Source organism: Leuciscus leuciscus (assembly GCF_965113295.1).
Source record: "Leuciscus leuciscus genome assembly, chromosome: 10".
NCBI classification, from domain to species: domain Eukaryota; kingdom Metazoa; phylum Chordata; class Actinopteri; order Cypriniformes; family Leuciscidae; genus Leuciscus; species Leuciscus leuciscus.
This window is the reverse complement of record NC_138734.1, coordinates 18394056-18416792: the sequence shown is the minus strand read 5'-3', so window position 1 is coordinate 18416792 and position 22737 is coordinate 18394056. Positions and strand designations below refer to the sequence as shown.

Genomic DNA, 22737 nt, shown 5'->3' with positions numbered 1-22737 from the left:
GCTGGTATCGCCGGCGATACCGTAGACCTCAGGGGGTTAATGAGACCTTGCTGGTTGACCAGCATCACCAGCAAGACCATGCTGGTAGACCAACATCATTAATGAGACCTTGCTGGTTGACCAGCATGACCAGCATCACCATGCTGGTTGACCAGCATCACCAGCAAGACCATGCTGGTCGACCAGCATGGTCTTGCTGGTCCACCAGCTAAACCAGCACCAAACCAGCATAGACCAGCATAAACCAGCACCAAACCAGCATAGACCAGCATAAACCATCATAAACCAGCATGGAAATGATGCTGGTCTATGCTGGTTTTTCCAGCAGGGATAAACACTGCACATTAATGCGTGCACGCAATATGATCGCTCAACTGGAGTAACTTAGTGAATAGGCATACACCAAGTCCGTACGTGCTGAGAATGCTGCACTACGTTATTTGCGTACAACATATGTATAGTCTAAACAAAATTCAGTGAAGATTGGCAAAAATGGTTTCCTGAGAATGACCCAGCCATGCACATGTATTAATTTATTTTCATTTTCATTTAAAGAAACTTTCATTTAAAATTTTATTTATTTATTTTTTATTTTTTATTCTTATCTTTTATTGTTTCTGAATGTCACAAACCCTCTGTTTAAGGGACTTTCCCTTCTTGTTCTCTTATTGAATATTATAATGGAAATATACTGTTTTGAAGAGATTGGAGATTCTACCAAAGGCTCTTTGTTATTTTATTGGGTATCATTTATTATGAATAGGTTGGATTGATGCCGATATTAGGCTAACACACTGTATATTGTGTGTACGCATGGCTTTGTCCACATTTGTGTATGTGTGTGTGCCTACATTTTATGTCCCTGTAGAGAGCATCTTCACTACATTACCTCTATAAAGTCCTTCACCCAGATCCCCAGTTTCCAGTTGTGGTTTAGAAGAACACTGTGCAGAGATCGAGATGAAGATGTCATTTCTCCAGGTTGTACATTTGGTATTTTCTTTTCTCTACCCTGTTCAAAGCAATTCAGAGGCAGACTGTGAACTCTGGAAGGACCTAGACTCAACTGTGGTCTATAAGGAGGGCCATGTAGTTCTAGCTGGTATGTTTCCCATCCACTCCAAAGGCATCGACCAGGAGCTGAACTTTAGAAGTCAGCCAGACCAGAGGAAATGTACGGGGTAATGAAAAAATCTGAAGTAGTTCCTATTTATATCAGACAGCAAAACTGATTGTTGCTTATTTTAGTTTGTGTCAAATATACATTTTGTTTAGACTAAATGCTCTGTTTTTGTATTAGCCTGTGATTGAATAATCTATTTTTGAGTTTTGAAATTAACTGAAGGTTGATCTTTCTTTCAGGTTTAACATGCGAGTGTTCCGCTGGTCTCAGTCAATGATCTTTTTCATTGAGGAGATCAACCGAAACCCTACCCTTCTGCCAAACATCACACTGGGCTATAGGCTGTATGACACATGTGGGCTGACTGCTCTGTCTCTGAGGACTGCATTGTCTGTAGTCTCTCAACCCATGAAGAGAAGCAGTTTGGGGGAATGCTCCTCCCCAAGAATCCCCATCATTATTGGGGACTCTGGATCCACCCTGTCAATGGCCATTTCCAGAATACTCAACCTGTTCCGTATTCCGCTGGTGAGGGCAGATCAGCAAGACAAAATTATTTGAAATTAAGGAATTCTGTATTTGTGTACTCTTTGCCACAGAAAATCTTTATGTGTTCACTCCTCTTTCAATCTTTTTCTAAACCTCTGTCCACATCTCTGCTTCAGGTGAGTTATTTTGCCTCATGTGCTTGCCTGAGTGATAAGCACCAGTTCCCTTATTTCTTTCGCACAATTCCCAGTGATGTTAATCAGGCCAGCGCTCTTGCTCGTCTGGTAAAGCACTTCGGATGGACTTGGGTGGGCACAATAGGAGCCGATGACGCTTATGGGCGCACCGGCATAGATCTGTTCACCACTGCAGTGGCAAAGTTGGGTGTGTGTGTGGCTTATCGAGTGATCATACCCAAACTGCCAACTCAGCAACAGCTGCAGGATATCGTCAAGACCATTCGAGATTCTACAGCACGTGTTTTGGTGGTTTTTGCCATCGAGGAGGACATCAAGCCAGTAGTGGATGAAATAGTTAGGCAAAATGTGACCGGGAAGCAGTGGGTGGCCAGTGAAGCCTGGGTGACTTCCACTCTCATCTCCACTAAAAAGAACTACCTCTCACTAAGTGGAACCATCGGCTTTGCAATCCGCCGAGCTGAGATACCCGGCTTAAAACAATTCCTTGAAAGCATACAGCCCCTGGCTGAGCCTTACAATGCATTTGCAAGGGAGTTCTGGGAAACACAGTTCCAGTGCTTATTAAACACAAGTCTTCCTGCTCCCTCCACAACTGAACAAGTGCACTACACCCATAGCTGTACTGGCATGGAGAGGGTCCAGGACATTCACAGTATCTATAATGATGTGTCAGAGCTCAGGGTGACATACAACATTCACAAGGCTGTTTACACGGTGGCACATGCACTGCATAACCTGCTTCTGTGTCAAAAAGAGATTGGGTCTGCCTTGACACAGCAGTGCCCTGATATTCATAATCTACTGCCCTGGCAGGTGTGCATTTCAATAAATCAGTGTTAATGTAACCTTAAGAGAAACATTTATGTGGCATAATATTGTTATTGTTATTATTATTACTATTATATTTTAACTTTTCTGTAATATATATATATATATATATATATATATATATATATATATATATATATATATATATATATATATATATATTAAAAGAAAAGTTAAAATATAATCATTCATAATATATATATATATATATATATATATATATATATATATAAACTATATTATTATACATTATGCCAAGGGTAATATTTTCTGTGCATTAATCTTCTCCAGGTTGTTGAGGTCCTGAGGAAATTGAACTACACAAACATGTTTGGAGATTTGATCCACTTTGATAAGAATGGAGACCCCGTCGGGTCATATGACATTGTGAACTGGCAGATAGGGTCGGATGAGGGTCTGGTACAGTATGTTAAAGTGGGTCGCTTTGACTCCTCTCTTTCGACAGCACAGCAGTTACTGCTGAACCAGGACAAAATCATCTGGCATGGAGGAACTAAGGAGGTAAAATTATGGAGTCTCATACTCTGTTACTAATAATCAGAATTATTATTTTTTTTGAATGGACTATTCTACTTATTTTAAATAGTGTCTGATAATAATTGTTTTCATTATTACATTTATTTCATTTGGCAGACATTTTATCAAAGGTGATATATATTTTTTTATCAGTTCTTCAATTGCTTAGAACTTGGGAATTTATTTTTATCAGTTTTTTTATTTTATAATTTTTTTGTAGGTTGTGGCTATCTAGTCTCTATAATCACACAGATATTTTGATTATAATGTCTTGTCTCTCTCTCTTATAGATACCAGTATCTGTGTGCTCTGCTAGTTGTCCACAGGGATACAGAAAGGTTACACGAGAGGGTCAGCCTGTATGCTGCTATGACTGTGTGCTTTGTGCAGAGGGCAGCATCAGCAATATTACCGGTATTATCAGACTGATACACATATACATACAATGACTGGTACTACTCACGGATGACATCACGGTTTTCTCCAGAGTTGCTATATATATATATATATATGAACTAAATTAATAACTCTTTTACAGCAAAATGAAACATCACTGAACATCACTGACTGTGACGCTATTTTCTTCTGGAAACAAACTTTGTTGCATTTTCCTGTTATCTCTGTAAAGCTGCTTTGAAACAACCTGTATTGTAAAAAGCGCTAAATAAATAAATGTGACTTGACTTGACTTGACTTGACTTGACTTGACTGGACTGTCTGTTTGCATCAATTAACCTTTTTTTAAACAATTCATTACAAATTACCAATTAAAGTTCTTTCCCTTGAATTAATTTTAGGTGAATGTCCCTTTCTGTGTGTTTATGCGTCCATTTTTAGATCAACCTGAATGCATGCTTTGCCCTGAAGACTTCTGGTCCAATCAACATCGAAACCTTTGTGTTCCCAAGCAGATTGAGTTCCTATCCTACTCTGAGACTTTTGGCATGGCCCTGGCAGTTATAGCCATTCTGGGTGTGGTTGCTGCGATGACAGCTGCTGCAATCTTCTTTCGCCATCGCGACACACCCCTGGTCCGAGCTAATAATTCAGAACTGAGTTTTCTGTTGCTGATTTCTCTCACTCTCTGCTTCATATGTGCGCTAACCTTCCTCGGTCAGCCATCACGCTGGGCATGCCCTCTTAGACGGACTGCTTTTGGCTTGAGCTTTGCCCTCTGCCTCTCATGTCTCCTTAGTAAGACTCTAGTGGTGCTTATGGCCTTTAAAGCAACACTGCCTGGTAACAACACTGTACGCTGGTTTCGCCCCCCTCAGCAGAGACTGGGTGTGTTTTTATGTTCAGTCCTGCAGGGGGGGGTTTGCGTGGCTTGGCTTATCACAGCACCACCATTTCCAGTAAGGAACACCTGGCTGTACCGCGATCGGATCATTTTAGAATGTCACCTGGGTTCAGTTGCCCTTTTCTGTTGTGTGTTGGGTTATATTGGCTGTTTAGCTGCCTTCTGCTTCATCCTGGCTTTTTTAGCCAGAAAATTGCCTGATAATTTTAATGAAGCCAAATTCATCACATTCAGTATGCTCATATTCTGTGCTGTTTGGGTCACGTTTATCCCAGCCTATGTCAGTTCCCCTGGGAAATTTACTGTAGCTGTGGAGATATTTGCCATTTTAGCTTCTAGTTATGGAGTACTTTTGTGTATTTTTGCACCTAAATGTTACATCATTATTTTCATGCCTGAGAAGAATTCTAAAAAGTTTCTCATGTCCCAAAAATGATTTACCATGTCATGATGTACTCTCTCATGTTTTTTTTTTTTTTTAATGCTTTTTAACATTCACTTATGTGTTCACTTTGAAATAAAATTTTGGTATGTTTTAGCTTACCTCAAGGGCATCCAAGATGTAGGTGTCTTTTTTTCCGCAGTAGTTTCAATTTTGATATTTTTAGGTCAAACCGTTCTGGTCTGTCAGTCATATAATGCAGGTCTATGGTCATTATCTCAAAGAGCATGCACAGAGTCCAAATTAAAACAATTCCCCATCGTCCAAATTAAACAATTCCCCATCGTAAGTACACATTGATGGCCTAAGACACGAAACGAGCGGTTTGTGTGAGAAAACGAACAGTATTTATATCGTTTTTACCTCTTGAACACAGCCACGTCCAAGTGATTTGAGGGCGCGCGCGCATCCTGCTGTGTGACGTGTGCGCAGACTGGTGCATAGATATATACACTAGATGTCGCCTTGGCTACTGCAGTTCATTGGAAAGAAACCGTAGCCAAGGCGACATCTAAAAATATCAAAATTGAAACTACTGCGGAAAAAAAGACACCTACATCTTGGATGCCCTTGAGGTAAGCTAAAACATACCAAAATTTAATTTCAAAGTGAACTATCTCTTTAACATACTTAATGAATGTAATAAAAAAAAAGAAAAACTGTGTGTTGAATCACTTTATGAGGTGATAATCTGTCTTGGCCTGTGACAATGAATGGAAGTAAATATTTTATCAATCTCTGACATTCTCACTCCCAACTCGTCACATATGGACGCTTGGCCAGGACCCCTTGGCGTCATTTTTCAACGATCTGGGTATACCTTTAGCGTCAATTTTCAACGTGCAGGGTAGTCCGATAGACTTCTATAGAACTCTGAACTGGAGCCTGCGGCGTTGAAATTTGACGTTTTGGGTAAGCATAACACAGCCCGTTGTCTGCGATGAATGGGTCGAGACTACAATAAATACAAAATTAAAAGGAATAATCTACAATAAATGATCTATGCCAGGGCTAGTCAAATGGCAGCCCCCAGATTATCTTTATCTGGCCCTCCAACTAGTTTGTGATGTTCAAAACCTCTCGCAATCTGATATCAAAGTGCCCTCTGCGCAAAGGTTTAGCGCGTTCATAGGCAACTGCATTCAGCGGTGAGTTTAACAACGCATATGGTGAGCAACAGCATTCAGCGTTGAGTTTAACAACGCTCATTGTGGTGAGCAACAGCATTCAGCGGTGAGTTTAACAACGCACATGGTGAGCAACAGCATTCAGCGGTGAGTTTAACAACGCAGGTATAACGGCATTCAGAGGTGAGTTTAACCAAAACAACGCTCAACTGCAGGTAAAACGGCATTCAGAGGTGAGTTTAACAACACTCCATGGCGCGTTCAAGTAAGCATTTAAGCGTTTTCTTGCCATAGGTAACGTTAAGTGACACTGCTTTAACTAGAGCATGCTGGATAACGTATTTTTATCGGAGGTTGTTTGTTGATGTTAATAAATATAATATGCTACGATTGTGTTCAATTAATCAAAGTTTTGTTTATTTATTTATTTATATTTATTAAATCCTCTTAATTAATAACGCTGACGTCACTGTATGGGGCGATCCCAAGGTCCATTGCGATTTTCCACTCGGTAAGTAGAAGAGTTAATTAATAGAGATGGATACTATTCTTAAATGTACACATCAAAAACTTTTGAATCAGGACAATAAGTTGTGTTTAGAACCTTTAGACGTGTAAGGTGGCAATTTTTTCGTATGACGGAAAATGATAGAAGACATTATTAAAACATATCATAGCTTGCTACACCACGTGCAGGCTAGCAAAGTTAGCTAATCAAATACTGAAATTTAATTTTTGTCGCATATAATCATGCAAGGTACAATTATAGGGGAATGTAAGATTTCCAGTATTACATTGGCCCACAATTATTATCCAACATTATAAATGTTCAGATGAAGAACGGTGTTGCCAGATTGGTTTGTTTTACAGCCCAGTAATTGTTTAAAATCCACACAAAATTATATAATAAACACCCAAATAAATCTATAATAAACAATACAGATTAATTCATAACTACAACCTTGTGGCTCATCACAAGTTTTCAATATGAAATAAAACAATTAATGTGTATAATTAATGTAATAAGTATAACTTATTGACTGATTCATATATATATATATATATATATATATATATATATATATATATATATATATATATATATAAAAGTTCTGCTGTGGCTTTTTTGGCGAAATAGAGCAAAACTTAAATTATTAATTTTTTTGGTCTAAAATGTAATTAACAATATTAACTTCTTGTTTATTGAACTGTATAAAATCAATACACTCTAGCCCATTCTGGCAACACAGATGAAGAGAATACTGGTGTAAAATGTTCAAATCTGTTGTTGTTTTTTCCTTTAGGTCCTACAAATTTGGCAGCTTCAATTTCATTTTATTCTAACCCCACACCACATATACATACACACACACACACACACACAATCAAAGGCACTTTTAAGAGCCACGTCCGTCTTGTTAACCTGTACTCATCAGTCTCTCTGTAGCTATCTCTCTCTCTCTCTCTCTCTGTCTCTCTCTCTCTCTCTCTCTCTCTCTCTCTCTCTCTCTCTCTCTGTTTACATCTATATTTGTTTTATCTGTCCATCTCTTCGTTGTGAGTCTTTCTGTCTGTTTGTGTTTCTGTCCATCACAATGTCCAAGAGTGATTCAGAAATCCAAGAACACCTCATGATCTTGGATAACCTGGTTGATGACCAAGAACTGAAGGATGAGCTCCAAAGTCTTGATGACCTTCTTGGTGAGCTGCAAGAAGAGGAGGCAGCAGCACCAGTGAAGACGCCTGAGCCGAGGGTGGAATGGAGAAAAAGAGACATTACTGGAAATATTGTCTATGCGAGGCCAAGATCAAGCAGGAATCAGTCAAATAAGGGTCAGTATTGTTTTTCATTCAAGATATTTTGAAGATTTACATTGTTTAGGCACTTACTGTATGAGTGTATAAAATCAAGGAATATATGTATAGCTTGATATGTCAGGAAAACAATCAAACCAGAACCAATCATTTGATTTTTTTACATAAAAAGTAGATTTATTAAATATGTCACTAGTCTTGGATTAAGTGAAAGAGACAGATTAAGGCTAATATTACATAGTTGTGTAAAGCAGTATAAACTAGCAAGTTAGCGCATAAAAATTAGTTTTATTGTGGTTATTTTTCATTGTCAGAAAATCTTGTCAATATGGTTATGATGTCAAATGAGCTAGCTTGCACTAAATCTCTTGCAAGTTGTTGGTCTTGGCAAGGCTGTGTTTGAAACAGTTTGTTCTTCAGAGTGTGTTGTCAATGGCCAGCCAGCTTCCTTCTATATAAGCATTCCTATTTGTTGTCATCATCTAGTGACACCTTGTATGCAGATAACCGATAGTAATTGGACTGTCTCTGTTAGGGTTTGGGAAATAAAAAGTGTACTAGTATTTCTCTCTAGCTATATGTTAAACAGTGACCTTGCACCAATTTAGGCTGGTAACCAGGCCTTGGGACAAGTTGGAAATTTGAATGTTATAAATGCTGATTTGTGTTGTTTTTATCCTCTACAGCTGATCACATTCGGAAGACTGATCCTCCCTTCATTGCTCCTGACACTAACTGTGAAGTGGCCTTTACTCCAGAGACTGTTGGTGTGTACTTCATTGTGTTTCCATTAGCCCTTGTATCTGTGTGTGTGTGTGTATATATATATATATATATGACAGTGGGTTAAAATGTAAATAAATGTTTCTATTTTAAAATTTGCTAGAATACTGATCCTTTCGCAGACAAATAATGAAGTACACTTTAATATTGTAAAAATATATATGTACATAGAAGGAAATTATTGTTTTTTAATATTCCTTACCATTTACAGAGTGTTTTCTACAAGATCTCCAGCACTCACTAAGCGAATCCTCAGGTGATGAGGCATCACCTCTTGAAACCCCAAAACTTCTGGCTTCCTCGAACTGGAGCACACGGCAAAGTCTCTTTTCAGAGAGGTGGAGGGCAGAGAGACCCCGTCTGGTGAACACTGCTGCGGCACAAGAAAATGTGGCAACACGCATCTGCCAACAGTGTGGGAGAAATCCTGCTGCTGTCCGGTGTTGTGACTGTCGACCACGTCCCTTCCTCTGTGCTGATTGTGACGTCAGCATGCACACCAGACATGTCCTCCACAACAGAGATGCCATGACTGCTGGATTCTTCCAGCCATTGCCTCCAACAACTTTCGTGGTGGATAAGGCTCTTTCCCACTGTGGTAAGTTCTGGTTTGTGTGTACAACATATATATCATTCTTAGAATAGTTAAGCTCATAAGCTTTACTATTTAAATGATGCCTTTTTGTCTCTTATTGCTTTATCTTGAATGTATGTGGATATTCTGTGTTTTCAGTTCGGCTTGTACCTGTGGAGATGCCTGACAAAATCTGTGGTTGTTCACCAGAGTCACTGAGGGTTAGTCCAGGCAAGATTGTTGCTGTGGTCACAATGAATGGTAAGAATGTGAAGAACTTTATTTTGTCCTGTTTGAGAAGCATCTTAAAAATAAATATCTATCCATACGCGACTCCCTACACGTTTGACATAGATATAAAACTTAAAAATATATATATGAAGTATACAAAGTAATGTATAAATTGTACAAATAACCCAAACCCTGATTAATCAGCTATGGTTTACATTACAGTGGATGTGTTTTTGATATTTCCAGGATGACATGATCTAAGCATGCCAGAGTTAGTTTGTGAGGCATGCCAAGCCACTTGGACTGCTGGAGTCGCTGACCTAAACCGAAGTGACTACTGGCCTGCAACCCTTCAATTTGCCACAGTTTATGCCACAGATGTCTTTTTTTCATTTGAAGAAATGAAGATGGCGGCACCAGGACTGTCCTGCCAAGCATTTCTAAGAATGCTGAATCAGCGAACTGTCCGCTTTGGTCGTGTGAGTATTGAATTTATCTATCCTGCAGTGTTGTTGATATCTTTGAGTTGTGGGTTGATAAGCTGTTTGATGCTTATGTATTTGTTGTACATTAATAGCTGTTGGTTTCCTTACTTTTAATAGACTGGCAAGATCTCAGCAGACAGTTTTCAGAAAAGTTTTTTTGAGTGGGAGGCTGTGCGATTTGAGGTGGACAATATATGCAAGGAAGAGCCCTTCAACTGTCCTGCATGCACCCCAGATATTCTTGCAGTTTCAGTTGATGGAAACCGCAAGCATTACCGTTTCAAGAATGCTGCTAGGTACACCAAACTGTATCACAGTGTTTGTATTAATAAGAAAACATAGCTGTGAACCAAGTAATCTCAGATTCTAAGTTATCATAAATTGTTGTCAATCATCAATTGTTGTTTTTTGTTGTTTTTTAGATCTGAGGAACAGGCCATCTTTGAAGGCGTCTTCATAGCCAAGGACGAAGACGTGAAAAGATTTGTGGACCACATTCACAACACAACCAAACATGTAAAATTCTAGATGATAATTAGACTACAGCACTATAATAACCTCTTTCTGAAGAGTTTGTTTAGGAGAGTCTTATTTTCATCAACCATTTTCCATATTGTAGGTCAGTGGAAGAGGTGTTTGTGGAGGGGAGTGGTCAGCAGCCAGAGAGACCTCCCAAAGATCTGCCAGCAAGGTTGACGAGGAGGGATTGGAGCTTGCGGTGTGTCGGCACGGAGTCCTGCTCTCTGCCTTAAATATGTATAGGGGGGAAATTTTTGCCTATCCCCTGTACCTGCAAGAAAAGCTGGCCAGTAGGCAAATCACTTTTTTTTGTATGGATGTGACCTGCAAATATTGGCCTTACCTCCAAAGAGTTGCAAAAAGCTGTCCAGAGCTCCAGCATCTTCTTAACATGAAGCCATTTCTTTCGGTATTTCATGCCAAAGCCCATGATTTTAAATGCGAGGTAAGGAAATGTTGCTATGTGATAAATGGTAAACGGACTGCATTTATATAGCGTTTTAACAGACCCATGGCCACCAAAGTGCTTTACATATTGCCTCACATTCACCCATTCATACACTCATTCATACACTGACGGCGGTGTCAGCCATGCAAGGCGCCATCCAGCTTGTTGGGAGCAGCTGGGGTTAGGTGTCTTGTTCATGGACATTTTCATTTTATTCTTAACCAGGTGAAATGGAGTGGGGCTTATCAGGACGGTGCTGGTTTAACTCTAGGGGAGGAGGTGGAACAGTGCAATGCCTTCCTCTCTAGGATTGCAGTAACCACTAAGCATATGTCAAAAGCAGGTAAGATGACCACATACTGCACTAGTTACATCCTTACATAATAAGTAGGGGGATATGGTAACATCATATTTTCTGTGTTTGCAGGACGCACAGACATGCTGACTCTCATGGCCATGCGCTGGAATCAGCAAAAGTTCGACAATTTGGCTATCTCACTGACCCGTCGATATCAAAAGGTAATGACATCAGTAGAATTCATTTTAGATGTTCAGTACTGCATGTTAGCAGTGTATGAAACTGTGCATTGAACATTTGGTTCTTGTTTCTTACTATTGTTTGTTATTGTAGACCACTAAATCTCTGCAAAGCCAGTTACAAAACCTAGAGTCCATGAAAGCCCAACTGACAGTGACAGCGAGCCAATTGGAAGACTGGTGAATGATGTAAAGGATTGGGCTGAAGGTGAGGAAATTATTACTTGTAATACATTTAGTCACAAATAATTGTAATTGTTACTGGTATTGTAAAGTGCAAACCACACCTATTTATTCTCAGCATCAACAACAACAACTACAAATGATGCTGATGCCTTGGCCAGCAGAATTGAGGTGCTGGTAGCCAGTATCAAGAGACGTTCCCAGCGTCTCTATAAAGATGCCGATGGCAACAAAGGTCGTGCCAGAATGCGCCGCAAGATCAGGGAGGAGAAGGGACATCTGACATCTGTTGTGGAGAAATACAACAGAATGGTTCCAATCACAGAAACTCTTTGCCTGGAAACCATTCTGTCTGGTGAGACCGCCTGGCCATGGCAGCTTCCACACAGTGGTATGTACACTAGTCTGTTGACTGCTTCTGACAAATCTGATACATAATGACACATAACCCGCAATGCTTTAAATCTCATTCTGTAACCCCATACAATTTCAGAGTTTCTTTTAAGGTTGATGTTTAATACAAATTATTTATTTATTTATCATAAATGCATCCCAGAATCTGTCGATCTAAGGACAAAGAGAAGGGCGTTTGACATCATCATGTCAGTAAGCAGACTTGAGGAGGAGCAGAAGATTCTTGTTGCAGAGATGGACCACCATTGGAAATCTCTTTCAACTCGTTCCGATACCCTCAGAGAGCTGTCCTGCTTGTTTTCCAGTGAGACAATGAAAAGTATGTATTTGTAATAAATTACATAAACATAGGGTTGCCCCGACCAAAGATTACTATTAGGGGGCAGCCCTAATAAATATACACAACAATGATGACTGTTTATAAAGTTTCTAAGGCTGGTCTTATATTCTTGTTTTCCTCTTTTAAGATTCGCAATGTGGCCTAAGTGAAGAGGGTTTGAAAGGTCTGCAGAGCATCATCCTCAGAAAGCGGCATCAAATCAAAGAAATGAAGGCGCAAGCAAGAGACTTTTACCTGCAAGTTTTGTCTGGAGCAGAGGACATCAACTTCTTGTACAGTGATTCAGCTGATGAGTACGACAGTGACTACGAAATATCTGATGATGGACTGTAATCAACAAGAGTGTAGCACCTTTCATACTTCTGGACAATGACCTTTACTATGAATATAAAGCATGTAATAACATCTGCTTTTTATCACCATATAAATATAATGGTAACACTTTACAATAAGGTTCATTAGTTAACATTAGTTAATGTATTAACTAACATGAACTAACCATGAGCAATCCATTTGTTACTGTATTTGTTCATCTTTGTTAACGTTAGTTAATAAAAATACAGCTGTTCATTGTTAGTTCACAGTGCATTAACTAATGTTAACTAACGAACCTTATTGTAAAGTGTTACCAATATAGCCAAAGTATTACCTCTTCTTTCACATATATAGAAATGTGTGCATGCATGCCTCTACAACCAGTCAGTGGTGGAAATAAATTGCATTAATTAAAGTACTGTACTGTGTGGGGTACTTTTGTTGAACTCTAGGGTACTCTGACTCTTCTGCAAAATCAAACAATTGCCTCAAAACCATAAATTAAACAATGCTCAGTCTCAATCATACACACAGTGAGTCAATATTATAAACACTACCGATCATTCGTTAGACACTACAGTACATCAAAAAATTAAGAACACAGAATCCAAAGCACGCAGTTACCGAAAAAAAAGTGTATCGTAACTAAGTAAACAAATTTTGCAATTACATAGCAAAAGTATAGTAATTACAACTTACATAAGGTGAATAACTTGTATACTGTATGCACTGCAAGTATAGTATCGTACTGAATATTGTATAGTATTGAATGTCTGTATATTCAACACTTGCATACTGTGAAAATATAGTGACCCAACTGTAAAAGACAAAAAGGTTACAGTAAAAAACTCTAAATGAAAAGCATTGTAGTCACTCAGAAGAGATGTGCAACTGCAGAATCAAGGTAAGTGAGAGAGATTGATTCTGCTTCAGCATCACGTCTTCATGTTGGGTTCAGACTGAGGACTTTATTCACATCACAGACAATATCATCTCTGCAGGCAAAGGGAAAAACCCTAAAGCTGATCCAGCCTTGACAACATTCTCCACACTTGCTCTTTCTCATATTCCTCCTTGTTCACCATCTCTTACACACATACTCTTCCTCCTCTCCCTCTTATATTGTTTCCATTCATTGTTGGTATCAACATTCAGTGCAACATTTTGAGTCAATTTTGGCACTCTGAACTGACTTGTATTATGTACAGTTCGACAAATTAGATTAGGCTATTGAGAATTTGGGGGGTTTAGTGTTTTAGCAATTCAGAAAAAGTGTATTTTACAACGTTTGTAAAATATTACTGTATTTTTGTATTCCGAGTTCAGAGTCTTGCAATATAATCAAAACCTAACACAAGCATGATGTAAATATAGAAAAGGGGGGGAAAGAAAAAAAAAAGTTCAGATATAAATGTGCCTCAATACAGTTTGTTGTCCATGATGAAGAGAGTACATCTGTGTAGGTTTTACTGCCCTTCCTCCCCCAGGGGTCCAGTAGCACCCCTGGAAGAGCATACAAATGCACATTCTGCAAAGTCTGCAAATGCAAAGTCTGATAAGCGTATCAAAGTTAAAATTGGTAGGACAATTATTTAGGTTATGTTTAATACATAATGTTGGACAGAGATGTCTGGCATACATGGAAAGGTGTTATAAAAACATTTTAAATAGTGCCCACAGTAAAATACCAAATTTCAGTCTGGCTCTCAAATATGCCAAAGAGGTTTGTATAATGAACATATTTGGATGTCCCTTTGTTCATTAAAGATTGTATTTATTTAATTATATTACTAGACGTTTTTAAACTACATTACCCATAAGCCTCTATTACTGTGTCGATAGGACGGGTAAGTAAATTGTAGTTCATTGAAGTGTGTAGTTACACTATAGGGTTAGGGTTAGGATCTCGGTAAACGTGTAATTTCTTTCAATATAGAAATACCTCATTGATAACTGACAGTATTACTGACGTCATAACGACAGCAAAACATAGTTTGCGATATGGAGCGCTTTTTATTCTGACCTAAACGTTAGTCCAACCACAGTTTGTCCTTCTGGCGCCATGGAAACGTCAAAGCCTCGTCACACTTGTCCATATATGGTATTTACAGGCTCTTCCGACTTTTGATGTACGCAAGTCCAGGATATTTATTTATTTTGTTGTTGTTGTTATTTTTCACTGAAAGAAATACAACAACGCTTAATTTCCCTGATCATGTATGTATAAGTTCTGCAATAAATAATTAAAAAAACAGGCTCTTCCGACTGAAGATAGGATGTAACCCTACATGGATATAATTACAAAAAGTAGCCTACTAGTTATTCTAGCATGCAGTATTTTGTTTTAAACAGATGTAAGTTAATCTCTTAATCAAATAAAATGCGTCTGTAACATTTAAAGATGATTGCACACACTTTGTACTAATTTCCCAAAATGTATTGATATGCCAAACTATTTAAAGACTTTAATTTTTCTTTTCTTTATCAAACCAGGAGCCACCAGAAAATACATTATTTTCTTCCCTTTGAAGAACACATTGTGCAGTTCTACCAGTAAGACTCGGGAGGCAAAATAACGTAACAAGTATGCATTTATTAACAGCCCAGCAAGCAAGTATTGAGATATAAAGTTCTTTGGCATTGGCCCCATGCGTAGCTCGCAATCCTCTGCATTTCCTGCCTGAAGACGAAGGCAGGGGCGCAGCCGACCCCCTGTGAGGTATGGGGAGAGACCATCCTGGTGGTGGTGGGGAGGATGGAGGTGAATGTAGGCGTCAGCATCTGTGAACTCAGACATGTGTAAGTACAGATTTTTTTTACTACAAGTTTTAGAACACGATTGGATAGATGAGAAGGTAATAAGTGACGTAACAATTGAGTCTTCCCGGCAGAACTTACGCTAAAGCTTTCATTTAATGAAAAATGCTAAAGTTTTTTTTTTTTTTTTTTAACACCATTAAGAAAATAAACACAAAAAGAGACTGGGTATTGTGCAAAAAACTTTAATGAACAAAAGCAAGAAAAAAATAAAAAAATAAACTCAAAAATAAACTTCTAAGTGAGAGTACAGGTGACTAGGCTGTCATGCTGAAAGCTGGTTGGGATCTGGGGACTTAGGCATAACATGTAGGAATTCACTGGCAGGCTCCCATGTGTCATCCCAGGTTTTGCCACTGTAAAATATCATAAGTGCACAACATTTCATTAGAACACAGAGGAAAAAAATAATAATAATCACTGTTGGGTTAAATTTAGAGAGTTTCTTGAAATGTATTGATGCTTGTTAAAGTAGCATTAACTCTGGTTAAGCCCAGTGGTGTAATGTAACTGAGTACATGTACTCAATTTACTTAATAACAAATTTGAGGTACTTGGACTTAATTGATGTATTTTCATTTAGCACTTTTTTATACAACATTGCATCTCACAGGAAAATATGGTACTTTTTCCTAAACTACAATTGTCTGGCAGCTCTAGTTACACAATTTTCCATTCAGTTTCTGTACATTGAAAGCCATGTATTTCCAAATTTACTGATTTCAAAATGTTTCTGATAAACTGAGGGATTAAGTTGTCATTAGTGGGATGAGGAAAATGTTATGTCATCTACAACAGTTTAGAACACAGATCTTATGTTTGATGTTCTTATGTTCCTTTGAAAATAACATTTCCAGCACATACAACAGGATTCTCCATCTTAGAAAAACTAACTTTTGACACATAAGAGTTTCAGATGCTGAAAAATTACCTTATGTGTGCATGAATCACTGCTACTTTTGTAATGCATTACCGAGTGGATGTCCTGCAGGCTCAATAAATAAGCTAGTTCAGAGCTAGAGCTAGCCGCTAGAGTACTTACTAGAAACAGAAAACATGATCACATCAGGACCATTTTATTGTCCATAAATTGTCTGTCTGTCAGCTAATTTTAGAATTCTATTAATTACTCAGAAAGCACTGAATGGTGCAGCTCCTCATTACCTATAATCCATTGTGTTAATCACAAAATTCCAGGATATTACAAATAGAATATTCTAAATGAAGACAAGGAGGTACAGTAGATCATTCTCCCATTTGTCTTTAAAATTATGGAATAGTCTTCCGAGCATTCCAAATTAGGACACACTCTCTCAGTCCAGACTAAAGACAATCCAGAGATATTTGTCTTTAATTCAAATTTCAATTCAATTCAAATTTATTTGTATAGCGCTTTTCACAATACATATTGTTTCAAAGCAGCTTTAGTCTGGACTGAGAGAGTGTGTCTGAATTTGGAATGCACGGAAGACTATTCCATCATTTTTCATCATCGGAATGCATGTCCTAAAGGTTACAAGGGCCTACCTGATGGATCTAGCTCTTCCAAATGCCTCTACCACATCGCTATTTGCTTCTGAGTACTGACAATCGACCTCACTCCAGTTTCTCTAAAGACTACCTCAGAGGATGATTTACTGACGGGATCAACTACAGGACCAGGGAGTTTTCTCTTGCCACAGACAACACTGACATGAACATCCATGCTGCTTGCAAGAAACCAGTTGAACTTTGCCTACATTGTATTAGTCATGGAATGGACTAATTTGCATTGCAATGGAATTAAATAATTAATAAAACATAACTTACCACACAGTGCAAGGCAACCAGTGGACTCTCAATTCGGCTTTCCCCTACACACACAAACACAAGTAATAAGTATTCTAACTGTTTAAGCAATCAATGAATAGGGCATAACATATTGTTGTATTATCCTTGAAAGGTCAGAATCAGTCATTGAGATAAGAAAGCAGCCTAACAGAACATATTTTACCTCATTTATCCGTTCCCCAGTTATACGATCAAAAAGGAACCTTCTGCCTACTACATTTTCGGCAACCTGAAAAAATGAAAAAACAAGGAAAGCTTATTAAACCATGAATGCCATGCTTTGTAGCTGAATCAGTCCATATTTATAATTTCACATGTGAGGCGATATGCAGTCCTTTCCATTCATGTCAAAGTGAATTTGTCCCTGAATTTATGTCAATCAAGCAAAAAGTACAGGATTGGTTTTCCCAAAGTCCTCTTAGCTTAAGTCAGGGATTGACATTAACCACCGCCCTTGGACATTGGCCACAGCTAAATAACTAGATACTGTGAACTGGCTACCAATGATTCGGTAAGCCGATGAATCTAATTTACATTAAGTCAACTGTGACTGGGAGCAAATTTATTAACAGTGTAGAGCAGTGGTTCTCAACTCCAGTCCTCGGGACCCGCTGCTCTGCACATTTTGTATGTCTCCCTTATTTAACACACCCGAATCAGATCATCAGCTCGTTAAGAGAGACTCCATGAACTGAACTGAACTGAATGTGTCAGATAAGAGAGACATACAAAATGTGCAGAGCAACAGGTCCCGAGGACTGGAGTTGAGAACCACTGGTGTAGAGTAAGTATGTACTATGCAAAAAGTTACCTTTTCTTCTGTTCTTCACACGTGGCCCCTCCGGACTCAAAGACGTGGGAATGGAAGAGGCAGATGGATGAGAGACAGAGGCAGAATAGTGTGAAGAGGTAGAGGTGTTTGTCCTTTTCATTTGTCGCAAAGACAGTGGAGGTGGCGAAGAAACTGAAGGAAGAATAGTTGTAAAAGTAGAAGAGGAAGTAGGAAAGAGAGAGGTTGGAGAGAGTTGGGAAGACAGAGGAACAAGGTCAAGAACAAATACTGTCTCAGACTCCTTGAGAGTCACGGTTTGACTCTCCTCCGCGGTTTGACTCTCCTCAGCGGTTTGACTCTCCGCCGCCGCGGTTTGACTCTCCTCCGCAGTTTGACTCTCCTCCGCGGTTTGACTCTCCTCCGCGGTTTGACTCTCCTCCACCGCGGTTTGACTCTCCGCCGCCGCGGTTTGACTTTCTGGTTGCTGTGCTGTGGAGGTTGCTATAATACAAATTTACTTTCATTTAAAATCTGTACATATTAACAAAGAAATATAGATGTATTCTAAATATTCATAATTTCTAAACCAAAACATTACTTACATTTTGTCAAGATAAATTCATAGGCCCTCCGCATCTTCTCCAAAAGAATTTTAGTGACAGGAGTGGGGTCCAGATGGGTAATTATTTCTGCAACCCATTTATTCGAAGCCCTTTTATCTGGCTTGCCAATAAATAAAATCGGCTTGTATCCCACAGCTTCAAGTTTACTCACCTGAAATGAACAAAAGCAGAAATAACACATTAGTTAAACAAACCCACTGAATTATTCTAAACATCAATACTGTATAAAGCAATTTTAATTTAAGGACATTTAATGGAGTTGGAGTACAATGCAAGAAAATGTGTCGTAACCTGTTTCATTATAATTATTTTAGAAGAAACATTACTGAATAATGAACTGTATACAATCAATGGCCAGTTTCAGATAAAGCCAGAGGTACTCCTGCAGTTTCTGCCATTGCCATCATGACTTACTTACTTGACAGAGAACACAACTTATTGTTTCTCTTTAGCACAATTTATAGGTAAAGATGGATTCTTCTATGTATTAAATAATAAGACTATGTTTTTAAAGGCCAGATCACATTGGTACTTGTCTGATATTCAGTATGAGAAAAACACGGGCTTTCAACTTCACTTCACGTAACACTAACTTGTGAAATATTAATACTTTTACTTACTGCAATACGGGCAGAATCAATTATACGCCCAGCATTTCTGCATTTAAGGACAGATTTCCCCCATTGGCTATCCAGTGACACCACTTTTTCTTTAATTTTCTTTTTGGTGGACAGGCTTGCAAAACAGACATGGCAAGTTTTCCTGCTTGCCTGATTGGGAGTCTGGCAAGAAGGGCAGGGCCTGAATTTGGGCCTTGTCATGACTAGACACCAAATATACACAAAAACAGACAGAAAGACTCACAACAAAGAGATGGACAGATAAAACAAATATATATGTGTAAACAGAGATAGAGAGAGAGAGAGAGAGAGAGAGAGAGAGAGCGAGAGAGCGAGAGAGAGAGAGACTGATGAGTACAGGTTAACAAGACGAACGTGGCTCTTAAAAGTGCCTTTGTTTGTGTGTGTGTGTGTGTGTGTGTGTGTGTGTGTGTGTGTGTGTGTGTGTGTGTGTGTGTGTGTGTGTGTGTATATGTGGTGTGGGGTTAGAATAAAATGAAATTGAAGCTGCCAAATTTGAAGGACCTAAAGGAAAAAACAACAACAGATTTGAACATTTTACACCAGTATTCTCTTCATCTGTGTTGCCAGAATGGGCTAGAGTGTATTGATTTTATACAGTTCAATAAACAAGAAGTTAATATTGTTAATTACATTTTAGACCAAAAAAATTAATAATGTAAGTTTTGCTCTATTTCGCCAAAAAAAGCCAAAGCCACAGCAGAACTTTTAAATATATATACCCATATATATATATATATGAATCAGTCAATAAGTTATACTTATTACATTAATTATACACATTAATTGTTTTATTTCATATTGAAAACTTGTGATGAGCCACAAGGTTGTAGTTATGAATTAATCTGTATTGTTTATTATAGATTTATTTGGGTGTTTATTATATAATTTTGTGTGGATTTTAAACAATTACTGGGCTGTAAAACAAACCAATCTGGCAACACCGTTCTTCATCTGAACATTTATAATGTTGGATAATAATTGTGGGCCAATGTAATACTGGAAATCTTACATTCCCCTATAATTGTACCTTGCATGATTATATGCGACAAAAATTAAATTTCAGTATTTGATTAGCTAACTTTGCTAGCCTGCACATTTGGTGTAGCAAGCTATATGTTTTAATAATGTCTTCATTATCAGTTATCTTCAATATCATTTACCGTCATAAGAAAAAATTGCCACCTTACACGTCTAAAGGTTCTAAACACAACTTATTGTCCTGATTCAAAAGTTTTTGATGTGTACATTTAAGAATAGTATCCATCTCTATTAATTAACTCTTCTACTTACCGAGTGGAAAATCGCAATGGACCTTGGGATCGCCCCATACAGTGACGTCAGCGTTATTAATTAAGAGGATTTAATAAATATAAATAAATAAATAAACAAAACTTTGATTAATTGAACACAATCGTAGCATATTATATTTATTAACATCAACAAACAACCTCCGATAAAAATACGTTATCCAGCATGCTCTAGTTAAAGCAGTGTCACTTAACGTTACCTATGGCAAGAAAACGCTTAAATGCTTACTTGAACGCGCCATGGAGTGTTGTTAAACTCACCTCTGAATGCCGTTTTACCTGCAGTTGAGCGTTGTTTTGGTTAAACTCACCTCTGAATGCCGTTATACCTGCGTTGTTAAACTCACCGCTGAATGCTGTTGCTCACCATGTGTGTTGTTAAACTCACCGCTGAATGCTGTTGCTCACCACAATGAGCGTTGTTAAACTCATCGCTGAATGCTGTTGCTCACCATATGCGTTGTTAAACTCACCGCTGAATGCAGTTGCCTATGATTGCCTATGATCAGATTGCGAGAGGTTTTGAACATCACAAACTAGTTGGAGGGCCAGATAAAGATAATCTGGGGGCTGCCATTTGACTAGCCCTGGCATAGATCATTTATTGTAGATTATTCCTTTTAATTTTGTATTTATTGTAGTCTCGACCCATTCATCGCAGACAACGGGCTGCGTTAAGCCCTCATTATGCTTCTGCGTCAACTCCACGGCGTAGCTACGCCGTCACTCCAACGGCGTCGTGACCGTTTTATGGTTCTGCGTCGGGTTGCGTTGCATCGCGGTGCATTTCACCGCCAGAACGCTAGGGGGGTGGTGTGGTTCGCGAATCTCTTTCCTAGTTTGTTTTGGTTCCATGCGCCGGTTCCGCTTTTTCATTTCCGACAATGGCGAGGGAAAGAGAGAGAGTGTTGTTGCAGCTGGAGCTAATCAACGTTGAACAACAAATGATTTTGTTGCAAATGTTTAATCGTAGAAGAAAAAGAAGACGTCAGCAAAGGTGGTCTGTACGACCAGTGCACGAAGACAGGGGAAGGATTGGCGAATTTGTTACGGTTGTTCGACCGCTGAGGGACTTGGACGAAGAAATGCACTTTAAGTATTTTCGGATGTCGAAAGGTCGATTTGACGATCTTGTTCATCGTTTAAAGCCGTTAATACAGCATCAGACTACACACAGTATGCCTATTGACCTCGCTCAGAGACTGGCAGTGACTTTAAAGATTTTATCTTCGGGTGCAAACCAACAGATCACCGGGTTGGGCTACAAAATGGGTGCGACCACGGTGCCATGGCAGGATAATGTAGTGTCCCGTGGCAGACTTGGTTAATTACTTGATATCCATGATGTACCCGTGAACATTGTATTGTAAATAAACAACAAACTTTTTTTCAAAACAAACATTGATTTGATTGATTGAAGTTTATTTCTAGCAACAACAAAAAAAAGAAAAGAATATATATAAATATATACATATACACTACCGGTCAAAAGTTTTAGATCGGTAAGATTTTTAATGTTTTTAAAAGAAGTCTCTTCTGCTCACCAAGGCTGTGTTTAGTATATAAAAAACAATAAAACAAAACATATTTTATGACAATTTAAAATGACTGTTTTCTATTTTAATATATTTTACTCCGGAAATGATGTATAATCTGACCAATCACAGCCCCTGCGGTCTGCGTCACCGCGACGCGTAGTTACAATTTTTTGGAGGTGCACGTCAAGCTACGGCGGAGGGGTCGCGTCGAGGTTCGCGTCGACGCAGAGGGGTCCGCGGGGGTACGCCGTCGATTCGACGCAGAAGCATAAAACAGGCTTTATGCTTACCCAAAACGTCAAATTTCAACGCCGCAGGCTCCAGGTCAGAGTTCTATAGAAGTCTATCGGACTACCCTGCACGTTGAAAATTGACGCTAAAGGTATACCCAGATCGTTGAAAAATGACGCCAAGGGGTCCTGGCCAAGCGTCCATATGTGACGAGTTGGGAGTGAGAATGTGTTGGACATACATGTAAGTATATTGTTCTGCCACTAGAGAGCACTAATGTTCCAG

General features: G+C 38.7%; 3 protein-coding genes and 2 long non-coding RNA genes across 5 annotated transcripts; 3 read left to right on the top strand and 2 right to left on the bottom strand.

The window, feature by feature from the left end:
- Positions 1 to 1104: 1104 nt before the first annotated feature.
- On the top strand, positions 1105 to 4913 carry LOC309508354 (extracellular calcium-sensing receptor-like; the record flags this gene model as incomplete). The annotated part of the gene is made up of 6 exons (XM_082182944.1): positions 1105 to 1181; positions 1363 to 1651; positions 1789 to 2625; positions 2932 to 3162; positions 3468 to 3591; positions 4015 to 4913. The coding sequence occupies 6 exons, from the start codon at positions 1105 to 1107 to the stop codon at positions 4911 to 4913; spliced, it is 2457 nt and encodes an 818-aa protein (XP_082039070.1).
- A 765-nt stretch (positions 4914 to 5678) lies between these two features.
- Positions 5679 to 9700, top strand: LOC309508165 (uncharacterized protein; the record flags this gene model as incomplete). Its single annotated transcript, XM_082182691.1, has 5 exons — positions 5679 to 7879; positions 8548 to 8628; positions 8856 to 9242; positions 9378 to 9479; positions 9696 to 9700. The coding sequence occupies exons 1-5, from the start codon at positions 7642 to 7644 to the stop codon at positions 9698 to 9700; spliced, it is 813 nt and encodes a 270-aa protein (XP_082038817.1). The 5' UTR covers positions 5679 to 7641.
- Positions 9701 to 9716: 16 nt separating this feature from the next.
- LOC309508440 (uncharacterized protein) lies at positions 9717 to 13088 on the top strand. Its single transcript, XM_082183078.1, has 10 exons — positions 9717 to 9928; positions 10052 to 10230; positions 10357 to 10450; positions 10554 to 10898; positions 11127 to 11244; positions 11329 to 11420; positions 11533 to 11646; positions 11740 to 12012; positions 12178 to 12354; positions 12503 to 13088. Exons 1-7 carry the CDS (start codon positions 9851 to 9853, stop codon positions 11620 to 11622), a joined length of 996 nt encoding a protein of 331 aa, XP_082039204.1. The 5' UTR covers positions 9717 to 9850; the 3' UTR covers positions 11623 to 11646; positions 11740 to 12012; positions 12178 to 12354; positions 12503 to 13088.
- Positions 13089 to 15263: 2175 nt separating this feature from the next.
- On the bottom strand, positions 15264 to 18525 carry LOC309508561. Its single transcript, XR_014209550.1, has 4 exons — positions 18149 to 18525; positions 17501 to 17566; positions 17317 to 17360; positions 15264 to 15863 (listed from the first exon to the last, which is right to left on the bottom strand). It is a non-coding gene; the product is annotated as an uncharacterized lncRNA (long non-coding RNA).
- Positions 18526 to 18568: 43 nt separating this feature from the next.
- LOC309508534 lies at positions 18569 to 21166 on the bottom strand. Its single transcript, XR_014209514.1, has 3 exons — positions 19353 to 21166; positions 18712 to 18883; positions 18569 to 18610 (listed from the first exon to the last, which is right to left on the bottom strand). It is a non-coding gene; the product is annotated as an uncharacterized lncRNA (long non-coding RNA).
- Positions 21167 to 22737: the final 1571 nt, after the last annotated feature.

Excerpts from the sequence above, each read along its gene's own strand:
- LOC309508440 (XM_082183078.1), top strand. The coding sequence starts at position 9,851 with ATGAAGATGGCGGCACCAGGACTGTCCTGCCAAGCATTTCTAAGAATG. Across the intron at positions 10,231-10,356 it reads CGTTTCAAGAATGCTGCTAG|ATCTGAGGAACAGGCCATCT; the intron begins GTACACCAAACT and ends GTTGTTTTTTAG. Across the intron at positions 10,451-10,553 it reads TTCACAACACAACCAAACAT|GTCAGTGGAAGAGGTGTTTG; the intron begins GTAAAATTCTAG and ends TCCATATTGTAG.